This window comes from Sus scrofa, chromosome X (genome assembly GCF_054392235.1).
Source record: "Sus scrofa isolate SSC_HxYL_T2T_F1_AM1 chromosome X, Sscrofa_HxYL_maternal_Yorkshire_Landrace_v2.0, whole genome shotgun sequence".
Classification (NCBI taxonomy): Eukaryota; Metazoa; Chordata; class Mammalia; order Artiodactyla; family Suidae; genus Sus; species Sus scrofa.
Window position 1 is genome coordinate 12,835,944 of NC_139401.1, and position 25,054 is coordinate 12,860,997.

The following is a 25,054-nucleotide window of genomic DNA, read 5'->3' on the forward strand; positions in this document are numbered from 1 at the left end:
CTGAAAACATGGAGACTGGATTGGCCTCTTGCTGCTGGGGAGATATTGCTGTCCAGAGGTTGGCCAAAATTCACATCTTCTGAGTTAACTGACCAAAGGGGAGTGAGCAGATTGTCCAATTTGAAGACAAGTTAAAGGTAGCGAGGCCTGGAATTGGAACTGAAGATATGAAAGGGCAAGAAACATCTGCTTAGAATGCAGATGGTTCAAAAAGGATGATTCCAGAAATCCAAATCAATCGACTACTTGCTGAGAGCTTACTATGTCAAAGGACGAGGGACCATACAGCTATGACTTACTTCCTGTCCCCAAATAGCTTGAAATCTGGACAGAAGACAAATATTTGAAAAGTAAAGCAGCAATAAAAGGTCTCAGCAGCAGAAGAGACCACATGACAGTACATCTTCAACTGCCAGCTTTGTGATGTCAGCCTGAAAGAGGAGTTGGGAGAAGGGAGAGAGATGGGGAGCCTGGAGAAGGCAGCTTAGTATTGTAAAGCAGGCAAGATCTCAGTGGGGTTTTCCAGCTGAGCATGGCTTGATCGGTGGAGAGGAGAGGGGGTGGAGGCCTTCCCGGTCAGTAGAAAAGTGTACATGTATTAAAAGCTCGGAGGTGAGAGAATGCAGGGTGTGTGCAGGAGCAGAAAAGTTTCACATGCGGAGGAGAGAAATAATGTAGGTGAGTAGTTGAAGGGCATGACTTGTGGAGAAGCTCTTAGGTTCATGGCAGATGTCTGCTCCCTAGGCCATTCTCTATACTAGTAGCATTTCTTCCACATTCATCTGTGTTCCTTCAACGTGTGTGCTTTGATTTACATAAATGAATTGTGTCTTCAAGGGAGAAAAACAAGTATACATCTGAATATCTTAGCGGTACACCTGAAACTAACACAATGTTGTCAATCAACGATACTTCCATAATTTTTTTAAAAAGGGTTCCATGAGAAATTGCTATTTTGGGACACCCTGCAATGAATTCTGACCTCTCGTTGTATCCGGGAGGATGATTTTGTCAAGTTACAAGATTTAGAAATTGTTATAAAGGGTCTTAGGGTTGGCTTAGCCCAGTGGTTGTGACTCTGTTTTCCTGTGATAGTCGTGGCTCTGCTGTCTTCTCAGCATAGGCATCTCACTCTGATATCAAGATGGCAGCTCGGTTCTGTCTATAAGTCACTGCTGGAAAATATCAAAGGAGGAGAAAGCCATCACTGCCTTTAACTCTCTAGGTAGTGAGGTCCTTCTAGAAGCACCTAGGAAGCTTCCCCTCCAGTCTCCTGGGCCTGAGGTAAGTCATATAACTTTTGCTGAACCAGCCTTGGTTGGCTTGAGAATGCCATACCCTGATTGGCTAAGAGGCCTGGCTTCTGAAACCACATGCCAGGCTTGACAGATCTAGACCAGTCAGGGGCTGCTCCTGGTGCTGAGATGAATTCCCAAATATAGGGCATTGACACAGTGGAGGAAAGGCTGTGTGGGTCTTGGGCAAAACCACAAGGTCCAGGCATTCATGCTTGAATTTTGGTACAGATATGGAATTCTATATGCAAGAGTCGCTTTTGCATAACCACCAATGTCTTTCTTGCACATTTACTGGCCTTTGTTAATTTCTTTTAGCCAAATGCCAGCAAAAGTCTTTTCCAGGTTTTGGTTGGGGTCTTTTAACAATAACTGAGAAGCATTGGCCCTCTCACAGAGTTGAACGTAGTACTGTGTTCATGCTTGAGCACAGTATGCCTCTAAGGTCGTTTTATTTCTGTTAACATGTTATGTGTATCTTCGCATATGGTCCTTCATGAATGCTTTCTCCTTAACATGCATTTTTTATTATATCTGTAGAAAGGTATTTCATAGTTTTTCTTACTGTTGAAGATGGGATCTATTTTTCTATTTACATATTCTGACTTTAGAATGTGGCATTTGGGGTCTTACTGATTATTACATATTAATCTTATTGCTAGCCACAGATTGAATTCTCTTATAAATTCTAATGATGCACAGATTATCTTAACTAGTACATTATCTTCAAATAAGGAAATATTGTCCCTTTCTTTATAGTCCTAAAACCTTTTAACCACCGCTCATGTCAATGCTGGACCCTTAACCCTTCACCCAGTGAATGAGGCCAGAGATCGAATTTGCATCCTCATAGATGGATACTAGTCGGGTATATAACCCACTGCATCATAAGGGGAACTTCCTAAAAATATTTTTGTTCATATGTTTTTTTAGCCACTCCCATGGCATGCAGAAGTTCCTGGGCCAGGGATCGAACCCAAGCCACAGCAATGACCTGAGCTGCTGCAGTGACAACTTAGGATCATTATCCCTCTAGGCCACCAGGAAACTCCCATTTTTACCAATTTTTAAAGTCACTTTGTTAACTGGAATCTCTTGTACAGTGTTGCATATATGTTGAATATAGGCTTACAGCAGATATTTTTGGCTATTTCTGGATTTTCACTGGGCTTCATCTTAGATTTATCTGCTAAGTAGCTTATTTTTCTGTACATTTTTAGTATGTTCCCTTTTATTGACTTAGGAATTTTACTTCTTTCCTAGTTTGCTATAAATTTAATCAAGATTAGGTATTGTGGTAAATGCTCTTTCTACCTTGATTAGAATTATTTTTACATCTGAATTCATAAATAAGTTTGTTATTTTTTCTTGTGTGACTTTTCTTTGAGTTTGTTTTTTTTAGTTGTGCTAGCCTTTTGAATCAAGTGGGCAGGCTGGACATCTTTTGACAGAATATAAAATAGTTATTGCAAGGTAGGAATCATTTTAGTAGAAGGTTAAAGTCTCCAGTAAAATCATGAGGCTGTTGAAGCTTTCAGTTATTCATTTCCTTGTAGAGGTTTATTTCCTAGGTTGTACGTTTCATTGGCTTAAAATTCTGTACGGTATTCTCTTATGATTTCTGAAATCACTATGGCATCCATAGTTATGCCCTTCATTTTTAGCATTATTATTTTTGCCTTCTCTCTCTTTTTTCTCCTTCTTTCTAGAAGTTTATTTCTTTAGATTCTCCTAGAACCAACATTAGTTTTATTGAGCAATGCTCTATTGTTTGATTGGCTTTTTCCATTTTAGCTTCTCTTTTTCTCTCTCATTTTCTTCCTCTGACTTCATTCAGCATTTTCTAGTTTTGTGAGGTAATCGTTTAATTTATATTTAGTTCCTTTCTCTCTCTCTGTCTTTTTTTTTTTTTTTTGAGATTCCACATATAAGTGATATCATATGATGTTTAGTTAGGGATGGATGGCTCATTTCTTTTTTTTCTTTTGCTTTTTAGGGCCACACCCATGGCATATGGAGGTTTCCAGGCTAGGGGTCCAAACTGGGCTACAGCTGCTGGCCTACACCACAGCCACAGCAATGTGGGATCCTAGCCATGTCTGCGACCTACACCACAGCTCACGGCAACACCGGATCCTTAACTCACTGAGCAAGGCCAGGGATAGAACCCGCAACCTCCTGGTTCCTAGTTGGATTCGTTTCCGCTGTGCCGCGAAGGGAACTCCTCTCTCTTTAAAAAAAAAAAAAAAATAGTTTAAGTACTGCTTTAGCTCATCCCACTAATTTTGTTATGAACTGGCGACCATTACAATTATGCTGTAAATATTACATAATAGTTATTTTTCTTTTCTTCACTACCATGAATTATTTAGACATATATTTTAGTTTTTAAATATTTGGGACCTGAATTCTTTTTATTTATTTCTGTTTGTATTGTGTTGTGATGATTCATTGTAGAGGATAGGAAATCCAATTTTTTAAATTAAGAAAGAATTATTTAGTCCTAATGCCTAAATGTTATTTTGTTAAAAATCTTAATTCCTGTTTTTTAGTAGATAAGTTTAACTCATTCGTATTTATTAGGGCCATTGAAATATTTAGATTTATTTCTTATATCTTCTTTTTATTTTTATGCTTATTTTCTGATTTCTGTTGGGTTGATTAATTTTGTTGTTTTCTTCCTGCTTGAAAGCTATGCAATTAGTATTTGCCCTCCCAAACATTAGCTTCCTTATATGTCCCCAGCCTGGAAGCTGTCCCCAGCCTGGTACCTACCCCCTACTCTCAAACTAGTATTCTATGGAGTCTTGAATTTTTATCTCAACCCTATTGTTACACACACACACACACACACACACACACACACACACACACACACACTTTTTCTATACAGTGCTTATTTAGATTTAGTGATTTATTTTCTTTTATTCATTCTTCAGCTTGTATGTCTCTCCCATTTCTTTGCTTTTATTTGTTCTAGTTATGTGGAATCACTCCTAACTCCCCCCACCCCGAAACCAACCCAGTTGTAGTTTATCAGTGGCAAACTTTCTGAGTTCTATTGTATTAAAAAAATGTCTTTATTTAATTCTTACTCTTAAGTGCTGTTTTTGGATTTTCAGTTTTTCTCCCTCAGAACTTTCTCAGTTTTCCAGTTTTACTTAGCCGTTCAAAGATCTTATTCTATTGTCTTCTGGAATTTACTGCTGCAATGGGAAATCTGATATTTTCCCTCTCCTTCTGTGATTCATACATAGGTAATTTGCCTTTGCCTCTTTTCCTTTCTTGAAGCTGCCGTTACACTTGATTTTATGAAGTTTTGCTATGAAGTATCTGAAGACTCGAGTGAATCTTTTTCCTAAGAATTTATAAACTTCCTTCTTCTCCAAGGAGATACCAGTCATGTTTTGCATCCAAAGTCCCTGGGTTACTTGTAACTTCAAAATAAAATAGAATTTTGTTTTGTGAGTTCTTCTGTTCAGGATCGAGGCTCAAAAATGTATTTTGGAAAACAATGTGTAGATACTTGGGTCCCTCTTTTACCTAAACCTAGAAAATAAGGGAGAGAAATAGATAAATCAACACTCTCTCTGGTCTTTAGGGATTTATTATTTTGTGACTTACCAGCTCTATAAAGAATTAAAACTCTTTGGATTATATCCAATTATATTGTGTAACAACTGAAAGTATCAGCAAAGCAATCCACAGAAGATTTTTGGGTGACCTTATGAAGTCAACTATTCCTGCTGTTTTCAGGAAAGTTATGAGAAGTCATTTGAAGCAGACACAGCACGCAACGTCTTTGTAAAATTAGAAATCCAAGAGGAGACTATCAATGAAATGACCTTGCTTCCTCTCTCATCCTTAATGTAATTTGATACTGGTTATAAAATTGTTCTACCTCTTTGGTATAAAGGAAGCCGGTCAATTAATACAGTTAGGGTAGTACTAGATTCAGAGGGTTATATGCCAGGCTCTTGTTGAGAAGTGTTGGGGAAAAAATAAATGTGTACATCACTATAATTTTAAAAATAGTTTCCCACTTGTTATCTCATTCCTCCTAATGATACTATGGAAAAAGTCTAGCTTTTGTTAATTTACCGAAAGAAAAAAAAAGCCTCAGAGATGTAGTCTCTCAAGTAAGAGAAGGGAGACTTAGCCCAACAACCTGGGCTCAAGCCAGCACATCACACGGAACCTTGTTCAGTGGTCGGTGCTCGATACATATTTGCTTAATGAGGGGGTGTCAAAATCTGGGATTCTGAGGCCACACTCAAGGCACTTTCTACTTCCACAGCTGCTTTTAGTCACATGTAATTATACAACCATTGTGGAGGAGGCAAGAAACAGAAATAGCCAGCCAAAAGGAATTTCTCTAAACAGAAGGTAAAGAGGAACTCTGTGAGCTAGGAACTCTTTTTCCTAGTTGGTAGATGAGGAAACCATGACGGAGTGTTGGGAGGCGGTTCTTCCTGAGTCTCTCACCTTTGCACGTTGTCTTGTGAGCAGAGACACTGACTGAACCTTTCTTCCAAACTATCTTTACAAAGATATTTCTTTAAGTGTCCAGATTTGCATGTTCGAGATCATGACTCCATCCAGAGCAAATACTGGCTTGCTTATTGTCCAGTGTAATAAAGGTAATAGCTCCCTCCAGGACAGAGTTCAGGCAGGCTTTCTGTCCACTATGGAAGATCTGGGTTCCCTAAATTCAGGAGCCCAGCCCTGTAACCCAGTGTGTACAGATGTCACCTGACCCTCTTCATGTCAATAGGGATTGGAGCTCTGGAATTGGCACAGATGCTGAGACTCTTGTTGCTGTAAGTGATAAATTCTTTGTTCTCTCACCAAAGAGTCTCATGTCTTTGCCAAGCAAACAAGGCACCGTAGCCGAGTGACATGGTAGCTTGCAATTAGAGCCAATTCTCAGACCTTTCATAATTTTTGAAAGTTAGCAAGGCTCAAAACCATCTAGCTGGAAGTCGTGGGGATAGAACAATGTGGGACAGACCTCAGAGCTAGAGGTCCCAACCTCTACTCACTATTGTTTGCCATGGAAACAGGCATGAATAATCTCAGCAAGAGCCATGATGCTACTAGAAGTGTTTAGTTTTTATGTTCTGAACTAATGACACCCAGAGCTGATTTCATTTTCTTCTCTATGATAGCCCTTGAAATTACATCCAACCTATTCAAAGGCAAAGGAAATGAGTCACTTATACTGTACGAGCGTCATTCAAGAGAGGGTCGCCTGTCAGCAGATGAGGTGTTTCCGTTGTGAACACTTCACATTTCCCCAGTAAGACACTGTTGGTTAAAATGTCATATTCTGAGTTGCTTCGGCACACGCTATGGGTTTTGGCCATTGGAACCTTAGTTTAAATTAATCTGGTAACTTTGCTTTTCCAACAGGGAGGTTGAAAAGTACAGAGTTCTAAGAAAATGAGGCTGAAAAAACAAACAAACAAAACAGTAAAAGGTTCCCACATGTGAGTCGGAAAACTGCCAATTTTGATATGACCTTTGAAAAGTCACTAGACTTAAGCAAAATTTAGTTTTTCACCTCTAAAATGGAAATAATTGCTTACATTGGGTTCTTCTGAGGGTCCAATAAATAAAGTTGCCAGATTTAGAAAATAAAGATATAGTTGTCCGGTTATATTTGTATTTCAGATAATCATCTAGTATAAGTATGTCCCAAATATTACATATGACATATTTATACTAAATAATCTGTTGTGTATCTGAAATTCAAAATTAACTGGGTATCCTATATTTTATTTGCAACCCTACAGAGAGAAAATATATATTAAAGTACCCCTGACTTGAGGATGTGTATTCCAATGGTTTATTAAAGAATTGCGCCCAGGGTTGGCTGTGTGCTTCAGAGAGCAGATAAGAGGGGAGGAGGAAGACGCAGCAGATGGGCAATTGCAGGCTGTGTCCTGCAGAAGCCTGCAGCCTGGCCCTGCAGGCAGCTCCAGAATGTGAGGAAGGGGGCAGATGGGTCTCAGCCAGTGGCTGGGCTTTGACCTTTCCTGCACCTCTCTCGGTTGTTGGTTCAGGGATACTCTTGGCTCTCTACAGTACTAGCCAATGCAGGTTCAAGGCCCCTAGGATAGCCCTTCACAGAAGATCTGTAGCTGCAGATCAGTACAAAAGAAAGCACATGGGTTGGGGGAGGTGCAGCAGGGAGGAGTTGACAGAATCCATAAGGAAGGGATCTAAGGAAACCTGGGAAGAGCGCCAGCCACGTCCACTCCACTGCTCTACCAACTACAAAATGCTGCGAATGACCCATAATGAGATTGAAGAGCAGTGAGAGACAACTCGGAGTTAAGAAACTGTCTTAGTTCATTCGGGCTGTTATGACAGAATACCATAGGCTAGGTGGCTTATAAACACTAAAAATTTGTTTCTCATCTGACTAACATCCATGAGGACGCAGGTTTGATCCCTGACCTTGATCAGTGGATTAAGGATCCAGTGTCGCCGTGAGCTGTGGTGTAGGTCGTAGACATGGCTCGGATCCTGCATTGCTGTGGCTGTGCTGTAGGCCAGCAGCTGCAGCTCCAATTCAACCCCTAGCCTGGGAACCTCCATATGCCGCGGGTGCAGCCATAAAAAAACCCAATTAAAAAAAAAAAGCCAAAACAAAACAAAATTTATTTCTCCTGGAGGTCTAAGACCAAGGTGCCAGCAGATTTGGTGCGTGGTGAGAGCCCATTCCAGGTTCGTAGATAGTCATCTTCTCTCCATGTCCTCACCTGGTGAAAGCAGTGAAGGAGTGCTGAGAGCTCCACTCTCATGACTTAAATCACTTCCCAAAGGCCCTACCTCCTAATAGCATCACCTTAGGGGTTAGGGTTTCAACCTTTGCATGGGGGTGGCGTGGAGGGTAGCACAAATGTTCAGTCCATAATAGAAACCAAAGACATTGAAGACCCTACTCTCCCAAAAGTTAGGTGTCATAATTTTCCTAGGGGTTCTCATAGTTCTTTTCTAGATTCTGCTGCTCATTTAGGATATTGACTAGAGTCTCCTCTCCATCTTATTTGCATGTGTTGATTAAGAAAAAAAAAAAAAAAAAGCTCTTCTTGACTTCTTAGAGAAAGCAGCCCCTTCAGAACAGCCTCCTCCTTACTGTGCTGCTGGAAACCCAGCTGGAGACAACTATAAACATACAACCGCCAAGCCTTGAAGGGCATCTCGTGGGGAAACTACAGGGCATAATTTGGAAGTCCATGAAGTGCCACATGGCTTTGTTTCTGGAAAAATCGTCCGGAGAAGTTGAATGGCCTTAAACTGACGCCCAAATTGCACATTAAAAACCCCTGTAATTTAGAGGAAGCCTCCCCAGGAGGCTATATGTTCTGCTTGGCCTATAAAACTCTAAATATTAAAATTGAAAATAGCTAAGTACACAAAATACACCACTGGACGAGAACACGTCTATTGATACCCTCATGTATCTTGTTTGTTTGTTCGCGTTTACTCCTTCTCTTTCCTTCATATAATACGTCCACCACCAAAGGATCCTCCTGTATTATACTAACTGCCCTTCCCTGGAGCTTGAGACAGACTCCCAGGATGCAAAATGATAGGCTGATGGGGCAGGGTACTTTGCCTCTGCCTTGTGCATTATTTAGAGCAAACTGAGAAGCTAGGGGAAGCGGAAAAGAGTCTTTGGCAAGACACGTGGGAGATTTGGTTTTGAGACCTGAGTGTTTGGGAAAAAATGACTTCCATAGAAATAAACTATAGAACCAGGACTCTTCCTGTTTTTTTGGTTTGGTTTGTTTTTTGTTTGTTTGTTTGTTTGTTTGTTTTTGTCTTTTTGCCTTTTCTAGGGCCACACCTGTGGCATCTGGAGGTTCCCAGGCTAGGGGTCGAATCGGAGCTGTAGCTGCCGGCCTAAGCCACAGACACAGCAACATGGGATCCGAGCCGCATCTGCAACCTACACCACAGCTCACAGCAACACCAGATCCTTAACCCACTGAGTGAGGCCAGGGATCAAACCCACAACCTCATGGTTCCTAGTCGGATTTGTTAACCACTGCGCCACAACAGGAACTCCTACAGCCAGGACTCTTTAAGTCCATGGAGAACTAGTTTTGTCAGGTCCCAGGTACTAAGGCTGTCACACTGATGTTGACATGTCTTTAACTGTTAAGGCCCTCCCTCCAAGAATTTCTGTTAAAGAAAATAGTTATTTTAGTGGAAGCACAGATTTTTGAGACTGACCAATGGGTGACATTTCTCATCAAAGGAGTTCGGGAATATAAAGCTCCTTAGTGCCTTTGGCCAGAAGATGTTTCCCAGCACAATGTAATGAGCTTCCTTGGTAGTGGTTATAGTTTTTATTATTGTTGTTGTTACTGTAGTAGGGGGCCTAGAAAGGATGAGGTGTTCAAGACACCATAAAGGAATGGGGGTATGAGATATCATGGTGAATTATTGCCTATGTGTGGGGAAGACCATCAAAGACAACCCCAAGTTTTATCCATGCAACAGAGATTGCTGCTTCCATAAGGCAAGGTGAAGGTGGGGTAAGATGGGAAGATGATGAGGTGAGATTTTGATACAGTGTTAAGTTTGCAGCAGGCAAGGCATCCTCAGGCAAATGGCCACAACTGGTATGATTTCATTACTTTTGGGTTTCTAGTGTTTAATACCACAAAGTTATATCTGAAGGCTAAAATGACCTAAGCTTTTCGGAGCTTTGTAGAAGTAGAGGCCAATGGAAGCATAATTAATTGGGTTTTGATGCTTCTAAGAGCCAGTCTGTTTGTCGCCTCTGGCATTATGGGTTGTGCCTCCAAAGTAAACGTGCAACGCAGATGTTTTTGCTTTTGGCGGAAAAGAGCAAATGCACAGCTACTGACTGAAAGCACTCGCCTTCAGGTTTTGATCTTCGAGATGAGTGTGGCCCAGTTACATGATGAATTAGCTGTCTTTGAAGAACTTCAGCTTAAATATCAGTTGCATCGCTTCTCCATTTTCTAAAAGTTGGCTTAATGCTTCTCTTGGCGCTTCTAAATCAGCTCGGAAAACTGATTTTTCAAGTTCTAATTTCCTCTCCGCCTGGTGGTTTTGGCACCCTCATATCTCAACCACAGGGCTGAGCGTCCACATGAACTCCCTCTAGAGTGTTCTGCCCATCCCCTAATTCAGAGACACAGGATTTTCATTAACCTGTGGTAGAACTGGGAATTATTTGTGAAGTAGAGAAAGGAGGGGAAACTAACCTGTGAGGAATAAGCTGGTCTCTTTCCTAAAGGACAGGGAAAAAGAGAATCTGAATAGAAATGTCTTGCCCAACTAAAAGCAGAATTTTGTCCTTCATTAATTTGGGTGGGCCTGTGTTTTTGTTGAGAAGTGGGAATAAAGGGGGTGCTGAACTTGGCACAGAGGGGACGGTAAACACCAGCTGTGAGGACGTTTTCTTATGAGGATGAGCAGAGACTGACCTTTGCTACTTACTCCAAAAGCGGAGACACAGTGTTTGTTTTTGTTTTCCTACTAGACAATGGACTTCTTAGGAGTTGAGGACAGGGTTTCATCCTGTTCTTTTCTTTCTCCAGGTCCCATTTCTCTCATTTTAGGAACAACTGTTCTGACCTGAGTCTGATTCGGGCAAGTTTCGCTTTTTGATTTTTGGGTTTTTTTTTTTTCCTCTATAGGGCAGCCCCCATGGCATACAGAGTTTCCCAGGCTAGGGGTCCAATCAGAGCTGTAGCCCCTGGCCTCCACCACAGCCACAGCAATGCTAGATCAGAGCCACATCTGTGACCTACACCACGGCTCAAGGCAACGCCGATCCTTAACCCGCTGAGCGAGGCCAGGGATTGAACCCGCAACCTCATGGTTCCTAGTCAGATTCGTCAACCACTGAGCCACAATGGGAACTCCCAGGCAGGTTTTGACAATAGGAGCTATCCCTTTGCTTCTGTCCTTCAAGAGCTTCTTGGAACCTGGGTCAGCTGGGTCCAATGCTCTCCTGGTGGATGAGGTGTGGACGGCTGCTTCCTCTGGGAATGGCCACCACATTAGTTGTCATGAGATCCATGTAGAGCATCGGCTCCGCAGTACTGATCCCTCGATGGGCATTATCGGCATCACCTGGGAACCTGAGAGAAATGAAAAATTGGTGTCCTCTCTCCATATCTATTGAATCAGATGTATTTTAACCAGCCCTCCGGGTGCTTGTAATTCATGTTAGAGTTTGAGAATGCTGACCTAGGGCATTTGAAACTCTAAAGGTTATCTCCTGCTCCACTTGAGGGACTTTAACATTACATTAGAATGAAAATATTGGGAAGACCTCAGTCATCAAAATGTCCAGTAGCAGAAATAGGGAAGAGATATGCAAATATAGATATGGGAATAACAATAAAATCATTGGTTGCATATCTATGATGTGTAAGACATCTTCTAGCGTGTTTGATACAGTTTCTCTAGTCTTAACAACCTTAAAAGGTCGGTGGTATCTGTCTGTAAGTGTTTGATGACTGGCATAGCATTTCCTGTTCTCTTCTCCAACTGTATATGCAGGGTTTGCTCAAAGAATTTTCAAATGATAGCACAGAGACTAAGCATGTACCGATCTCATGTGTTCTTGTGTTTGATGGCATCTCATTTGATAAAAGTGAAGATGAGAGGTGCTTGCTTTATCACAAGGCTGCTTCAGTGGTTTGGGCTTCCTGCTGCTACTGTGACTTAGGTCTGTGAGCTCAAGGATGAGAGCATGAGAGAGGGAAATTCTAAGATAAGAAGAGAGATGCTAGATAAGACCAGTAGCTTTAGTCCTTTTTGATCAAGAGCCAGTACATTTCAGGACCCACACAACTGCATGTATATCTTTTTTTAAAAAAAATCCCAACTTGAACAAAATGGTATTTGTCCTTAGTACGCCTGATGAACTATTTGCTGCTTTATTCTACTTATTTTTTGAATGCTAGCCACCACCCACTGTAGTGATTTTGCATCTCTCTAATCAGTAGCAACTTGCAATGGTGAAAATATTGAAATGTTGCAAAACACTGTCTTTGTCACACATTTGGCAGGGACTCTAGTGCCTGGGAGAGGGAATAAATATTCCTTAAGTGGGAAGAAGATAATCAACAAAGCTGAACGCTGATCAACAAGGCTGAAGGAGAGCATGGGTTCCGGCTCCCAAAGCCCTTAGTTTGAGCTTCTGAGCCTCAGAGTGGTATGTAGTAAGGAGGTGCTCAGGTGGCTGCTCACCAGGCATGGTTCTGCCCCTTTGGGGGCATTTGGAAGTGTCTTTGAGCGTGGTGTGGCATTTGGTGGTGGGAGGGCAAGACTACCAATTGCAGTGAGCAGCCTGGGCAGCCCTGCCCTCAAAAGTTCTTCCTGCCCAGCTTGATCATAGCGCTCCCACAGAGAAATGCCACCAAGCCAGCCTAGTCCCTTGGGGCCTGGGACAGTGGGGAAACTGCTAAAGACTAGATCTGATGGGGGTCTCCAGGCTGGGTTTCTGTGGTTTAACATTACTAAATTAACACCCCAGTTCTAAATTGGTGATGGAAACCAAGCCAGGAGGGGAGCAGCATGGATAACTAAGGCATGGCTTCTCAACCTCGATGCTGGTGACACTTGGGGGCCAGATAATCCTTTGTCTTTGGGAGCTGCCCTGTGCATTGTAGGATGTTTAGCAGAATCCCTGGCTCTGAATCCAGATGTCAGCAGCACTGCCCCTCACCCCCAGTTGTGACAGCTGAAAATGTTTCCAGATATTGCCCTGTGTCGCTAGGGGACAAAGTCACCCCTATTGAGAACCACCAGTCTAAGGCAGTGAAGAGAGGCTCAGATGACTTTCCAAATGAAGTCCATGTAGGACTAGGAAGTTCGCAGGCAGCATGTCCCCTCCTGTAGCTTTTCTGCGTCACTCAGGACGCTACCATGATTAGGTAGAAACTGTGGAAAGCTTTTTTTTCTCTTTTCCCCAGAATCACATTCCTTATTCCTTCTGTGGTGAACTGTTTTAGGCAGCGACGTTTAAAATGATATGTAAAAAGGAAAGAAAGTCAAGTCCATCTCTGCTGTAGGGGGAAACCAAGTTCAGATGGAACCAATACATCTGGTTTGACGGTCTTTCCCAGGGGGGTGGGATAATGCTGCTTCTCGTATTTCTCTGGATCTGGGGAGATTCGGTCATTATTTACCACCTAACTCCATTATGGATCCAGGGTCTTGTTCTGTTAACCAACATGTGGGATAAATATGTGAATTGTAGTCTGCACAGTTTCCTGGCAAAATGTTGTTTGAGGAACAAAAGCAATGCATGACACGTGGGGCTATTGCATATTTGCAGTTGTTATCAAAGCAAGATACAAAAAGAAACATCGTTCTTTGGCTCAGTCCTCTTAATTTTTGCTCTGTTTCCTTTCTGTTTTATTTCACCCAACTAAATGTAATATGGCCATCAAATGTCTGCTCTCACTATATAGAACTGTCCTGTCAACAAGAATTCCACTTTCAGATTTTCGGGGAACCATTTCATTTAGGTGTCATGGATGGTAACTGCCCTGGTTTTGCTAAGGTGGTATTTATAGAGGGGTAATTAATCGCATGCGGCAAATATTATGTGAACTTCTTTAGAATCCACTGTCTGTGCGTGTCTAGGGAGTGACAGAGTATTTGTATACTCAGTTAATCAAAGTGGAAGCATCTTGTTGTTTCTAAATAAAACTTGCTTCTCTTAAAATTTATTGAGAGTGACTGCTCCTGATAAATGAAATGATCTGTGCATTTGTCAGAACCTTCTCTCTTTTAAGAATAACTACATTTAGAGCTGAGAAGAATAGACATTTTTTTCTTTTCACTTTTTTTTTTTTCATTTTTAGGGCCACACCTGTGGCATATGGAAGTTACCAGGCTAGGAGGTCTAATTGGAGCTGCAGCTGAGGCCTACACCACAGCCATGGCAACACCAGATCTGAGCCCCATATGCGACCTATGCCACCGCTCTCGGCAATGCCAGATCCTTAACCCACTGAGCAAGGCCGGGGATCGAACCCAAATCCTCGTGGATACTAGTCAGATTCTTAACCTGCTGAGCCACAATGGGAACTCTCTAGAAATTTCTTCTTTTGAATTCATGTTATTGATCAGTAAGAGGATCACTGGATATATATGAAAAAAAAAAAGGAAAATAAATGTACCTAATTCTTGGCCCAGAAGCACTTCAATAAATAAAATGAGCTCCTTTTTGTTTTTTGGTTTTTTGGTGGGTTTTTTTTTTTTGTTGTTCTTTTCTAGGGCTGTACCTGCGGCATATGGAGGTTCCCAGGCTAGAGGTCTAATCGGAGCTGTAGCCACCGGCCTACACCACAGCCACAGCAACGCGGGATCTGAGCCATGTCTGCAACGTACACCACAGTGAGCTCCTTTTCTTTAAATAAACATTGCTAAAATGTGCAGTATGGGCTAGGCAAATTCAGCCAGGAAGTACAGTTTTGGTCCTTGTGTATTATGTTATTCCTGCCATTGATTGAGTTAAGAAATCTTTGGCTGGAAAGAAAATAATTTTCCTGGCATATGCCTAGGGAATATTAAATTATCCAGGCAAGTGAGTTTGCTTATTTTTCATGAGAGAAAAACTAATAGGAATGATTGCTGTCTTCCTTGAAATACAGGGATCATAGGTTGCACGTCTTGAAATGAAGGTGCTTCTGTTCTGTGCACTCACCAGTTATATTATCTGATTTCAAGTTGAGTTGGGCAGGAGTTCCCTTCAAGGCTCGGTGGTTAACGAACCCAACTAGGATCCATGAGGATGCGGTTTCAATTCCTGGCCTCACTCATTGGGTTGAGGATCTGGCGTTGCCGTGAGCTGTGGTGTAGGTCGCAGACTTGGCTCGGATCCCGTGCTGCTGTGGCCGAGGTGTAGGCCAGCAAGCTGCAGCTCTGATTAGACCCCTAGCCTGGGAATGTCCATGTGCCACCGGTGGGGCCCTAAAAAGAAAAAAAAAAAAGTTGAGTGATGCATTGAACATTAAACATCTGATAAAATGAGTGTGGGAAGCCAGATCTGATCTCACACCAGCCTTCCCCAAGAAGTACTGTTACCGGCCCGGTGTGCACCCCACCGCCCCCAGCACGGTAAGCCTCTCTTCTGACTCTAAGCAGGCTTAGAATATGCCACCTCTTCTCAGAAAACGGTCTCTCTGATGGCCAGACACCTGGACTTACAGGAAGGAATTCTCTATTTCAGACCTGGCTGAGCTATTCAGACATGCACAGGTCCCTGGGGGGAGGGTACTATTTGAAATTCTGAGTTAAGGGATTTTCCCAGAACCTTTTTTTAGCCAAACTGATTGTGGCCATCCATCTGCTCACTGAGAAATTGTTTGGAGGGGAAAAACCACGGGATTAAACTAATACGGGATTTTGCCATCAGAAGAATCGCGTGGAAAATGTCCGTCGTCACTTCCCAGCTGGGTAACTGGACAGTTTGCTCCAACTTTTTGATCCTTGCTGTCCTCAAGTGTTAAGTGAGAGTGACCATTTTGCTGCTCTGTATTTCAGCACTGTTGTAAGTAATGGCGCTGGGAAAATACACCTGGGACTATTTTGGAAGCTGTTTAAGTGCCTTCAAAATAAAAGATAATGTCATTTCTTAGTCATTTGCAATCATAGTATCAGAACGGCTAGACCTGGAGAATGCACATAAAAATTGTTCTTAAAATAATGCAGCAAAATATAATACTGACACAAATCATGCAACTGCTAATAAAAATGCTTTTCATCTCTTTCAAGGGCTTCCATACCTGTTATTTGCTCTGATTCTCACAGCCCTGTGAAAATATCAGGAGATTTTATTTGATCTGTTTTGACTAATGAAACAAAAGAGATACAGATGACATGAATTGGTGCTACAATGGTGAAATCTCAAATGAACATTCCTTAAGAACCTACTTTGCGTCCTGTCTCACCTGAAGATGTTTCTCGTGAGCTCCTATTTTGGCTCAGTGGGTTAAGGACCCAGTGTTGTCTCAGTGAGAATGTAGGTTCGATCCCTGGCCTCGCACTGTGGGTTAAGGAGCCGACCTTGCCACAAGCTGTGGCTTGGGTCGCAGATGTGACTCAGATCTGGTGTTGCGGTGGCTGTGGGGTAGGCCTGCAGCTGCGGGCCTTTGATTCAACCCCTGGCCTGGAAACTTCCAGTACGCCTCAGGTCTGCCTGTAGAAAGAGAAAGAATAAAGAAAGAGAAGTTTTTCATTTTTACTACATCATAGTTAATCCTTGTCACAAGCATATGAGACATTTAATATTATTCTAAAATTTGAACCCATTTCCATATGTTTTAAGAGGAGGGAAAATGAGAAGAATTTTAGATTAACATCCCTCAACTTAGTGAAATATGTGAACTTAGTGAAAACTACATATTTCAACTTAGTGAAATATGTAGGTTTTTTTCTGCAATTGGCATGTCTAATTCTGCTTAGTGCATTCATTTGAGCCAGCCATCTTTAGAGCCATCCTTCTGGCACCCTGTGTGCCAGACGCCCTCTCTATGATTAGTTCAGCCAGTTAGTATCCAGTCTTTGTCTTGGACCCGACTTCCCTGGTGCACTTCTCGAGACATCTTTAATTATAGGAAATGCTGTTTTGGGGTGGGGGGGGGCTTTCTTTCTTCCTGTGAAGAGATTCTCTAAATTTGTGGTGCCTATTTGGAGGGAGGGGGATGTATCACATAAAAGCCAAAGGAGCAATTTTTTTTTTTTTTTTTTTCCTTTTTAGGGCCGCATCTGAGGCATATGGAGCTTCCCAGGCTAGGGGTCGAATCAGAGCTACAGCTGCCGGCCTACACCCCAGCCACAGCAGCGCGATCTGAGCCGCGTCTGTGACCTACACACCACAGCTCATGGCCCCGCCGGATCCTTAACCCACTGAGGGAGGCCAGGGATCGAACCCACAACCTCATGGATACTAGTTAGATTCGTTGCCACTGTGCCACATTGCGAACTCCCAGGAAAGATGTTTTGGATAAAATAGAAAAGCTAAAGGAGGAGAAAGGACCTATGACAAAACCATCCTAACTAGGTTCGGGTGGGTTCTGTTACATGTTACAGAGAGTGATGCTCACGATTGTAATAGTGGTCTAAATTAAAGTAGTATCGTCAAAGATGGAAGTTAGACTCCTGTAAGAAAAGGCTGCAGTTGGGGGCCGAGGGGGAGACAAGGCTTGGATGGACCCTGCCGTCACCAAAGGACCCCTGCCCCTTCTCCCTTTGATTCGGCCCTGTAGGGACGCGCTTCCATCTCCAGCTGCCCTTCTGCCCACAGCCTGGCCCTGTGTGTTCCAGAAAGGAGGGAGGGCAGGCTGGAGGGGGAAGCAAAGGCAGAGGGCCTGCATCTCCCAGCTGTAAGCCATGTGCGCAGAAGTGCCCCCTCCGCTCTTTCACCGCAGTCCCATCAACCAGAGCGGCCTCCCCGGCCTCACGAAGTTCTAAAGCATCTTGAAATGCAGTCTTCTCGCCGCTGCACACACTCGACAGGGCATGAAGCGGAGGTGGCCCCCGGAAGCGGCTGAACGTTCCCCTCAATACGTACCACTCCGTGCAACTGAGATGGGGCGTCTGAACGAGACTTGCTTTGCCTTGAATAGTCACCACCACGTCGGTGAAAATACCTACCTTTGGTGTGGACTTAGGTTTGCCGTGAAATTTATCCGCGGCCGGGAGAGATGTTAAATCAACAGAGGACATGAAGACAGCAGCTCCCCACCTCACTCTGAGCAAAGCCAAAGTCTTGCACTGAATCAGGGACAGCCCCCCCCCCGCCCCGGAAGTGGCCTGTGCCATCACGTAGGGCTCAGTCCATTTCAGATTTGAGCTTGCCAAGCCGGCCTCTGCCTTCGGATCTACGCACCGCTTCTGCTTGGCTCTTTCTTTCTCCTTCAAGTCTTTGCTTAAATTGAATTCTTTTCTGTAAAACCTACTGTGATATTGTAACTGATAACAAGAAATATGTATTTGGTCTAAGTCTCAGGTTCTGGCCGGGAGCTCCTAACACCTTCTGGGGTGAGAGCCATTAAGGTGTCTCTTGTTAAGTTAATGAAGTGAAATCTTAAAAGTGCCTCAGGCTGGGGGCTGGTTGCCTGGGAAACTGACCTTGTAGTTGGAGAGTTCAGACCTCCACCCCCTCCTCCACGGAGAGGGGCGGGCCTGGAGAGGTTGACTCTCTCGCCACTGGCCAATGAGCTAATCAATCATGCCTGTGTGTTGAAGCCACCTTAAAAAGCCAAGCAGCAAGGGTTTGGAAAACGTCCGTGTTGGTGAGTGCTGGGGGTTGCAGGGACGGTGGGGCACACACGAGAGAGCATGGAAGCTCCACGGCCTTGCCCCAGTCCATCCCCTCTGCACCTCTTCCATCTCATTGTTCCTCAGTTATATCTTTTTATAAGCAACCAGTGATGGGGTAAGTAAAATTTTTCTCTGAGTTCTGTTAAGCCCCTCTGGGTCATTAATCAAACCTAAGTCGCTGGAACTTCCAGCCTATAGCCAGTTGGGCAGAAGCCCAGGTGTCAGCCCCGACCTGTGACTGGCCTCTGAAATGGGGAGACAGGGAGCAGGCTTGTGGGATTGAGCCTTAGCCCGTGGGACTGGATGCCGTCTGTGGGTGGGTAGGGTCAGAATTGAGTTGTGGAACACACAGCTGGTGTGCGAAGGAGCGCTTGTTAGAGGTGGACTGGACCTGAGTCTGTCCCCAGTGCAGAGAGCCTGGGCTTTTGTCACCTTTTCTAGAGTACTGAGAACAGTAGAACCTCCTCCCCTCAAAAAATAAGTAAATAGGAGTTCCCGTCATGGCGCAGTGGTTAACGAATCCGACTAGGAACCATGAGGTTGCTGGTTCGGTCCCTGCCCTTGCTCAGTGGGTTAAGGATCCAGCATTGCCGTGAGCTGTGGTGTAGGTTGCAGACGCGGCTCGGATCCCGCGTTGCTGTGGCTCTGGCGTAGGCCGGTGGCTACAGCTCCGATTCGACCCCTAGCCTGGGAACCTCCATATGCCGCGGGAGCGGCCCAAGAAATAGCAACAACAACAAAGACAAAAAAAAAAAAAAAAGTAAATAATAGCTCTTTCCACTTTTCCCGAAGGTGTTTGTAATTGGCTGAAGAATCTCCTTTGGTCCTTCACTGGTTTTCCATGAGAAATTTCTTCCACCTGTGTGTGAGGGGAGGCGAAGGGCGTTTTCCACAGGGTGTAGCCTTAAAAGAAAGGGACCTATGGCATACACATCATCCCTGTTGGCTGATAACCCGTTTCCGTGTATATAAAAATGTGCTCATGGGACAGAAAACGTGGGACTGATGTCATGTCATTCTTTCAGTAGAATGTTCTCTCTTCTGCTGAGTCCTCTTGCCTTGTCTGCAGGGGTAACTCCGTCAACCAAAGCCAGCACCCAAATTGCAACAGCAAGGCCAGCAAGAAGTGCTAAGGGGCAATTTTCATAGTTTTTCCAAAATAATTTTATACAGCTTATGATGTACCAGTGGAGTTAGATGTATATATACTTTGTCATGCATTACATTGTATTTTGTTGACTAACTTTGGTTTAATAACTGCAACATACTCAAACTACTAGAAGAGAGCAAGAACAGGTGATGAAGAAACTTTGTCATGAGTGGCTGGAAGCCGCTATTTTAACTGGGAAATGCCCGTTTCCCAGTTGGGCGGTGGTCTTCCTGGTCAGTGCCTTGAACTGTTGTGTGTCTGTCATTTTCCCCTTTCTCGTGCAGGGCCTGCCTTTGAAGGAAATAGGCTAAAAAAACCCGCCTCTCCACCATCTCAGAAATGGAGTATTAGTTAAAAGCCAAGCCTATTTTTAATATTAATATTCATTTTCTCCTGTGAAATTGTCATAACTTTTTATGTCCACTCATAAATGTTGAAGCAGGCCCATGATTCAGCACCATTAAATCACTTGTAAATTACCACTGATGAGACTAAAATTGCAAGTTCTAAAAACGCACTGCTGTGAGGGCTTCCTGTAGTTCGGTGAATTACTACCTCAGAACTGTCTTACAAGTTGCCCAGACTGTCTGGTCAGACGTGATGAATGCTTGATGGCCGCCGTCCTGGAGCTCCCGAGTGGCAAGGCTAGGCTTCCAGCCCAGCATGGACGTAATTATCGCCATTTTTGATTTTGACTGCAGAAGGTGGAGTAGAATGTGCAAAATGTAATTGTATAATGTGACTCATTTCTTTAAACAAACAAGCGTTTGTCTTTGTGGCTTAGAGTCGAGTCCTACAGAAGCAGGTCAATGGTGATTTTGAGTTTTCTTGCCCATTTTAAGATCTTGTGTTTATCTACTGTCTTGTTTTCGAAACTCCCTACAGTGGGTAGAACAAATGAAGCAAATAAAGGAGGGAATTAGGCCGTGGCAACCATCCAAACAGTAAGATGGTCCATTTCTTAAAGAGGAGCTACACTTGTTAAACAAAAGTACCTATGAAAGGTCTGTGTTCATAACAGAATGGCAAGGATGCTGGTTTGGTTTGGTTTGGATTTGCTGTTGTTTTTGCTTACTTTTGAAGGTAATAATTTAGGTATTTAATGGAAAAAAAAAAAGCCCTTTTGGATGTCTTCTTTTTAAAAGCAGCAAAATCCTCCTTAATAATTCTAAGGACGTATTCCTTGATTTTTGCTGGCGGGAGCAGAAAGGTAACAATAGGGCCACGAATTGCTTGGTTAGAGTGTCATCCCTCAGAGTTAGTTCTGAATGACTTTGATGTCAGAGACCATGGGACAAATGATAGAAGTTTGGGTTTCCCGCTAGGCACAGTTCTGCACCATATCCTTTGGTTCATTCATTCACTCATTTAGAACCAACCTTTAAGCACCTTTTTGTGCCAGAGTAAAGTCTAAATAGAACTTGACTTTTGAAGGTTAAGGATAACAGCATCTGCAAATTCAGAATTTTGGGTTCTGGTGTGGAACAAGGACTTCACTGATCCACATGGTTTTAATTGTCCAACAGTGAGCCTCTGACTTGGACTTTAATGTTGCACAATTCTTCCAGCCAACATATGACCGTTCTAAACCATTAGATTGCTATTCAAACTTTGTTCCTCTGTAGTATCATGAAGGATTGTCATTGATGCATATTCTACTTTTGAGAACTATGTCTAGATACTCATGTTGCAACAGAAGAAAGGGTGGGGGAAAAACTGTAATTGTAATGTATACATGTAAGGATAACCTGACCCCCTTGCTGTACAGTGGGAAAAGAAAAAAGAAAAAAGAAAAAAAAATGAAAATACAGTTGAAATAAATATGGTGTAGAGGGAGTTCCCCTTGTGGCACAGTGGAAACAAATCTGACTAGTATCCATGAGCACACAGGTTTGATCCCTGGCCTTGCTCAGTGGGTCAGCGATCTGGCGTTGCCAATGAGCTGTGGCATGGGTCACAGATGCGGCTCGGATCTGGCGTTGCTGTGGATGTGGTGTAGGCCAGCAGCTGTAGCTCTGATTGGACTCCTAGCCTGGGAACTTCCATATGCTGTGGGTGTGGCCCTGAAAAGCAAAAAAAAAAAAAAAAAACGGTGTGGGAATGCTTTGGTAATGAACAGATCTATACTTGTTCAGTAAAGGTTTTCTCAAAAAAGCAGAAAAGAATATTATATATCCTAGTATGTTCAAAATAAACATTAGTATTGGCTTAGGTAAAAGTTGGGCTTTAATACATACGTTTCTGTGTGAATATTAGCATTCTAGACAAGTTGTGCTTACAGCTGTGAATCCATCAACAAGCTTCTCTTGTCTCTAAAATATCAGTGATGTATCTGCAAGCTTTGATTTTTCACCATCTAGCAAGACCTTGGAGAGTTGGGATAATAAAATATTTTTACTACAAGGTGCTTAGGAAACATCTGCATGACAAATTCCTTTTTTCTAAGCTTCAGAAGACATTTCTTGCTCTATAATCTCTTCTAAAAGTCATGTGTGCATTGAAAACAATGAGGTTTCTGGAAGAACTCCACAACACTGTACGATTTCACAGTGCAATTAAGAATAATCACGTGATCATGGACTGCAGAGAATTAAATGTCAAAGAATGGCTGGAGGGAGGTTTTCCATAGGAAAATGACCTTTTGATGATCAAGAGGAACAAAAAGAAACAATACTATATGAGGAGTTATTTTCTAGATGCACCAGTGAGAGTTTCTGAAAGAACTGAGCTTTGCTGCAGATGATCGGGGTACATTCTTACCTGTCATTCTGAGTTCATCCATCTAGTACAGTGGGAGACCTGATTTTGACAGAGAATAAGATGCAGTGCGATGAAAGAAAGCATAGGACTTGCAGTCAGGATGCCAGGATTTTCTGTCAGATCTACCTATTGGACCAAACTTCAAGAAGCCACAACACCCCCATATTTTCTGTGAAGTATCACTAACCTACCAATCTCACAGGGTTGGTGCAAGGCCATCAAAGTGTATGAAGTGAAAAGTATTTGTAAATTCTGTAACCCTACATACATTGTCCCATTATTTGATTAACAATTACTATGAGGTCATCAGTGAAAATAAGCAGGAAAAAATTATCTCATGAAAGTTCACAAGGCCACGGTGGGTTCCCTTAAATAGCTTTTGCATTATTCACAATTTGGATCGAGCCCTTCCTCTGTACAAACTATTGTGTCTTGTGCTGTGCATGTGGCAGTATCGTCTCAGCCCTTCTTTCCACACCCCAACAAATTAAGAACTATATTTGTAAGACTGACAGAGGTTAAAAAAAACTTGGGTAAGTTAACCCAGCTTGTACAGGAGAGGTATATTTCCAACTTGGATAGTCTGACTGCAAAACTTGTGCCCATGCTACCAACTCTCACCTCATACAAGAGAGCTTTTTATATTCTATAACTTTAATTTTTTATTGTATAGCAAGATGCATGTCTCTGTCATCTTTGATGAAATTCTGCCATGGTAACAAATAATTCTCCAAGTCTCAATAGCTTAAAATAACAAAGGTAGTTTTTCACTCTCATCCTAGCCCTTGCAAATCATCTCTGGCTTTCTACCATTCATTTGGGGAATCAGCTAAAAGAAAACAAAAGGAAGGTAGAACCACCTGATGAAGCTTACTCATTTTTACTAGGAAGTGTTCCGTCACTTCCATTCATATTTTATTGACCAGAGCAAGCCTGTTGTCCCAGCCTGACTTCCAGTGGAATAAGGAGCTAAATCTGCCCATAGAGAAGGGACAGTGAATACAATGTTCCCAACCACCTCCCATTTTTTGTAGATAATAGATGCTTGGTTGATGAATGAATGAATAAATGCAAGGAAAAAGAATTAGAAGGAACTAGAAAGCAATATAGCCCTACCAGCCATCAAATTGAAATAGGATAGCTATCACGTTGTTTTAGTGTTTCATGTGGAAACTTCAAGACTGAATCTTTGGGAAATTTATGGACTCTGCCCTGGTTGGGAGCCTTATATTTGACCATAGGATTAGTAACTTAGCATTAGCAACTTTCTGCAGTTAGAGATCCCTTAATACCATTAGGGAAAGTAGGCAAATATTTGCCCGCTTTCCATATTCCTCTCATTCAGTAAACCTCAGTAGACAGAGGAACTCTCTTCAAGGGGTGTTTGCTCGGTCCACTATCACGTCTAAGTCTTAGTAAGTGAAACCCTTAAGTATATGTCTCCTAGAAAATAAAAATTAAGATCATACCTAACAGTTATCAAAAAAGAGTAGAACAACAACAACAACAGACAAAAAAAAAGACAAAAGACAAAAAAAAAAAAAGAGTAGTATATTTTTTCTCTTGCTATTATTATAAGCTAAGAGAGGGTAGGTAGAGCCAAAGCCTCCTCTATCCATGACAAACAAGCAAAAAAAAAAAAAAAAAAAAGGAATTCTAAGAATTTGATGAACTGAGAAAAAGCTCTCAGAGAAGCCATTAAAGAGGTCTCCTCTGAGGCACTCCTATCATGGCTCCCTTGTTTTGAGCAGGAATGCCCCCCTTTGTCACTGTTTACTAAATCCTGAAAGTACAGACCAGCTCCTAGCAGAGTTTTCTAGAAGGACTGCCCCCCAAAAAATCACATGGCCTGTAATCAGCTCAAGGGCGATTTCACCAGCCCTGAGTAACCTGTCATCACTCCACTTCCTAGGCTATAGCCCTTAGTGAGCCAAATACATTCCTTTGCCATCCTTTTTGTCCTCAATAAATGATGCCTATGAGGCACAGAATATAAAGATGCTGTAATTTATTCTAATACTGGAGTAAACCCAGGTCCGGAACTTGCTGATGTATCCTTATTGCATTTTCTAGTCTGCATCCATTTCTGCCAGGGCAGCGCAGCCACTGGACAAGGATCACATTTTATCATGTACGCGTCCTTTGTTGCGTCTGTCCGCGCACATTGAGCGGGCCCTGTGCCTGCTCCCTGAGATGAGAATGCGAGGGCAGGTGGTTGATTTGGGAGGTGATTCCAGGCAGCTGGAGTGGGGAAGAGGGAAAAACGAGAAAAAATGAGAAAAGCAGTAGAAACGAAACAGACCATAGGTTAGCAGCGTGGGCGTCTAGGGCTCAAACCCACTGTTTAGACCAAACAGTGGCCTGTTTTTGTAAATCAACTTATTGGCACACAGCCACACTCAGGTGTTTCCATGATCGCTATGGCTGCTTTTGTGCTACAAGGACGGAGTTGAATAGTTGTGACAGAGACCTAAAATAGCTAAAAGTACCTTAAAAATATCCTGGTATAGAA

At 42.7% G+C, this 25,054-nt stretch overlaps 1 protein-coding gene across 26 annotated transcripts in view; it reads left to right on the top strand.

The window, feature by feature from the left end:
- The window catches only part of FRMPD4 (FERM and PDZ domain containing 4), a 919,679-nt gene that overhangs the window by 661,640 nt on the left and 232,985 nt on the right, over window positions 1-25,054 (top strand). For 2 of the 26 annotated variants that reach the window (XM_085007346.1, XM_021080626.2), the window contains exon 1: window positions 18,589-18,747. The exons of the other annotated variants lie outside the window; for them this stretch is intronic. In XM_085007346.1, coding sequence (XP_084863472.1) covers window positions 18,743-18,747 — 5 coding nt within the window. In that variant the 5' untranslated portion in view covers window positions 18,589-18,742. Of the gene's footprint in view, window positions 1-18,588; window positions 18,748-25,054 lie in introns of those variants that run through there. 26 annotated transcript variants of the gene reach the window in all.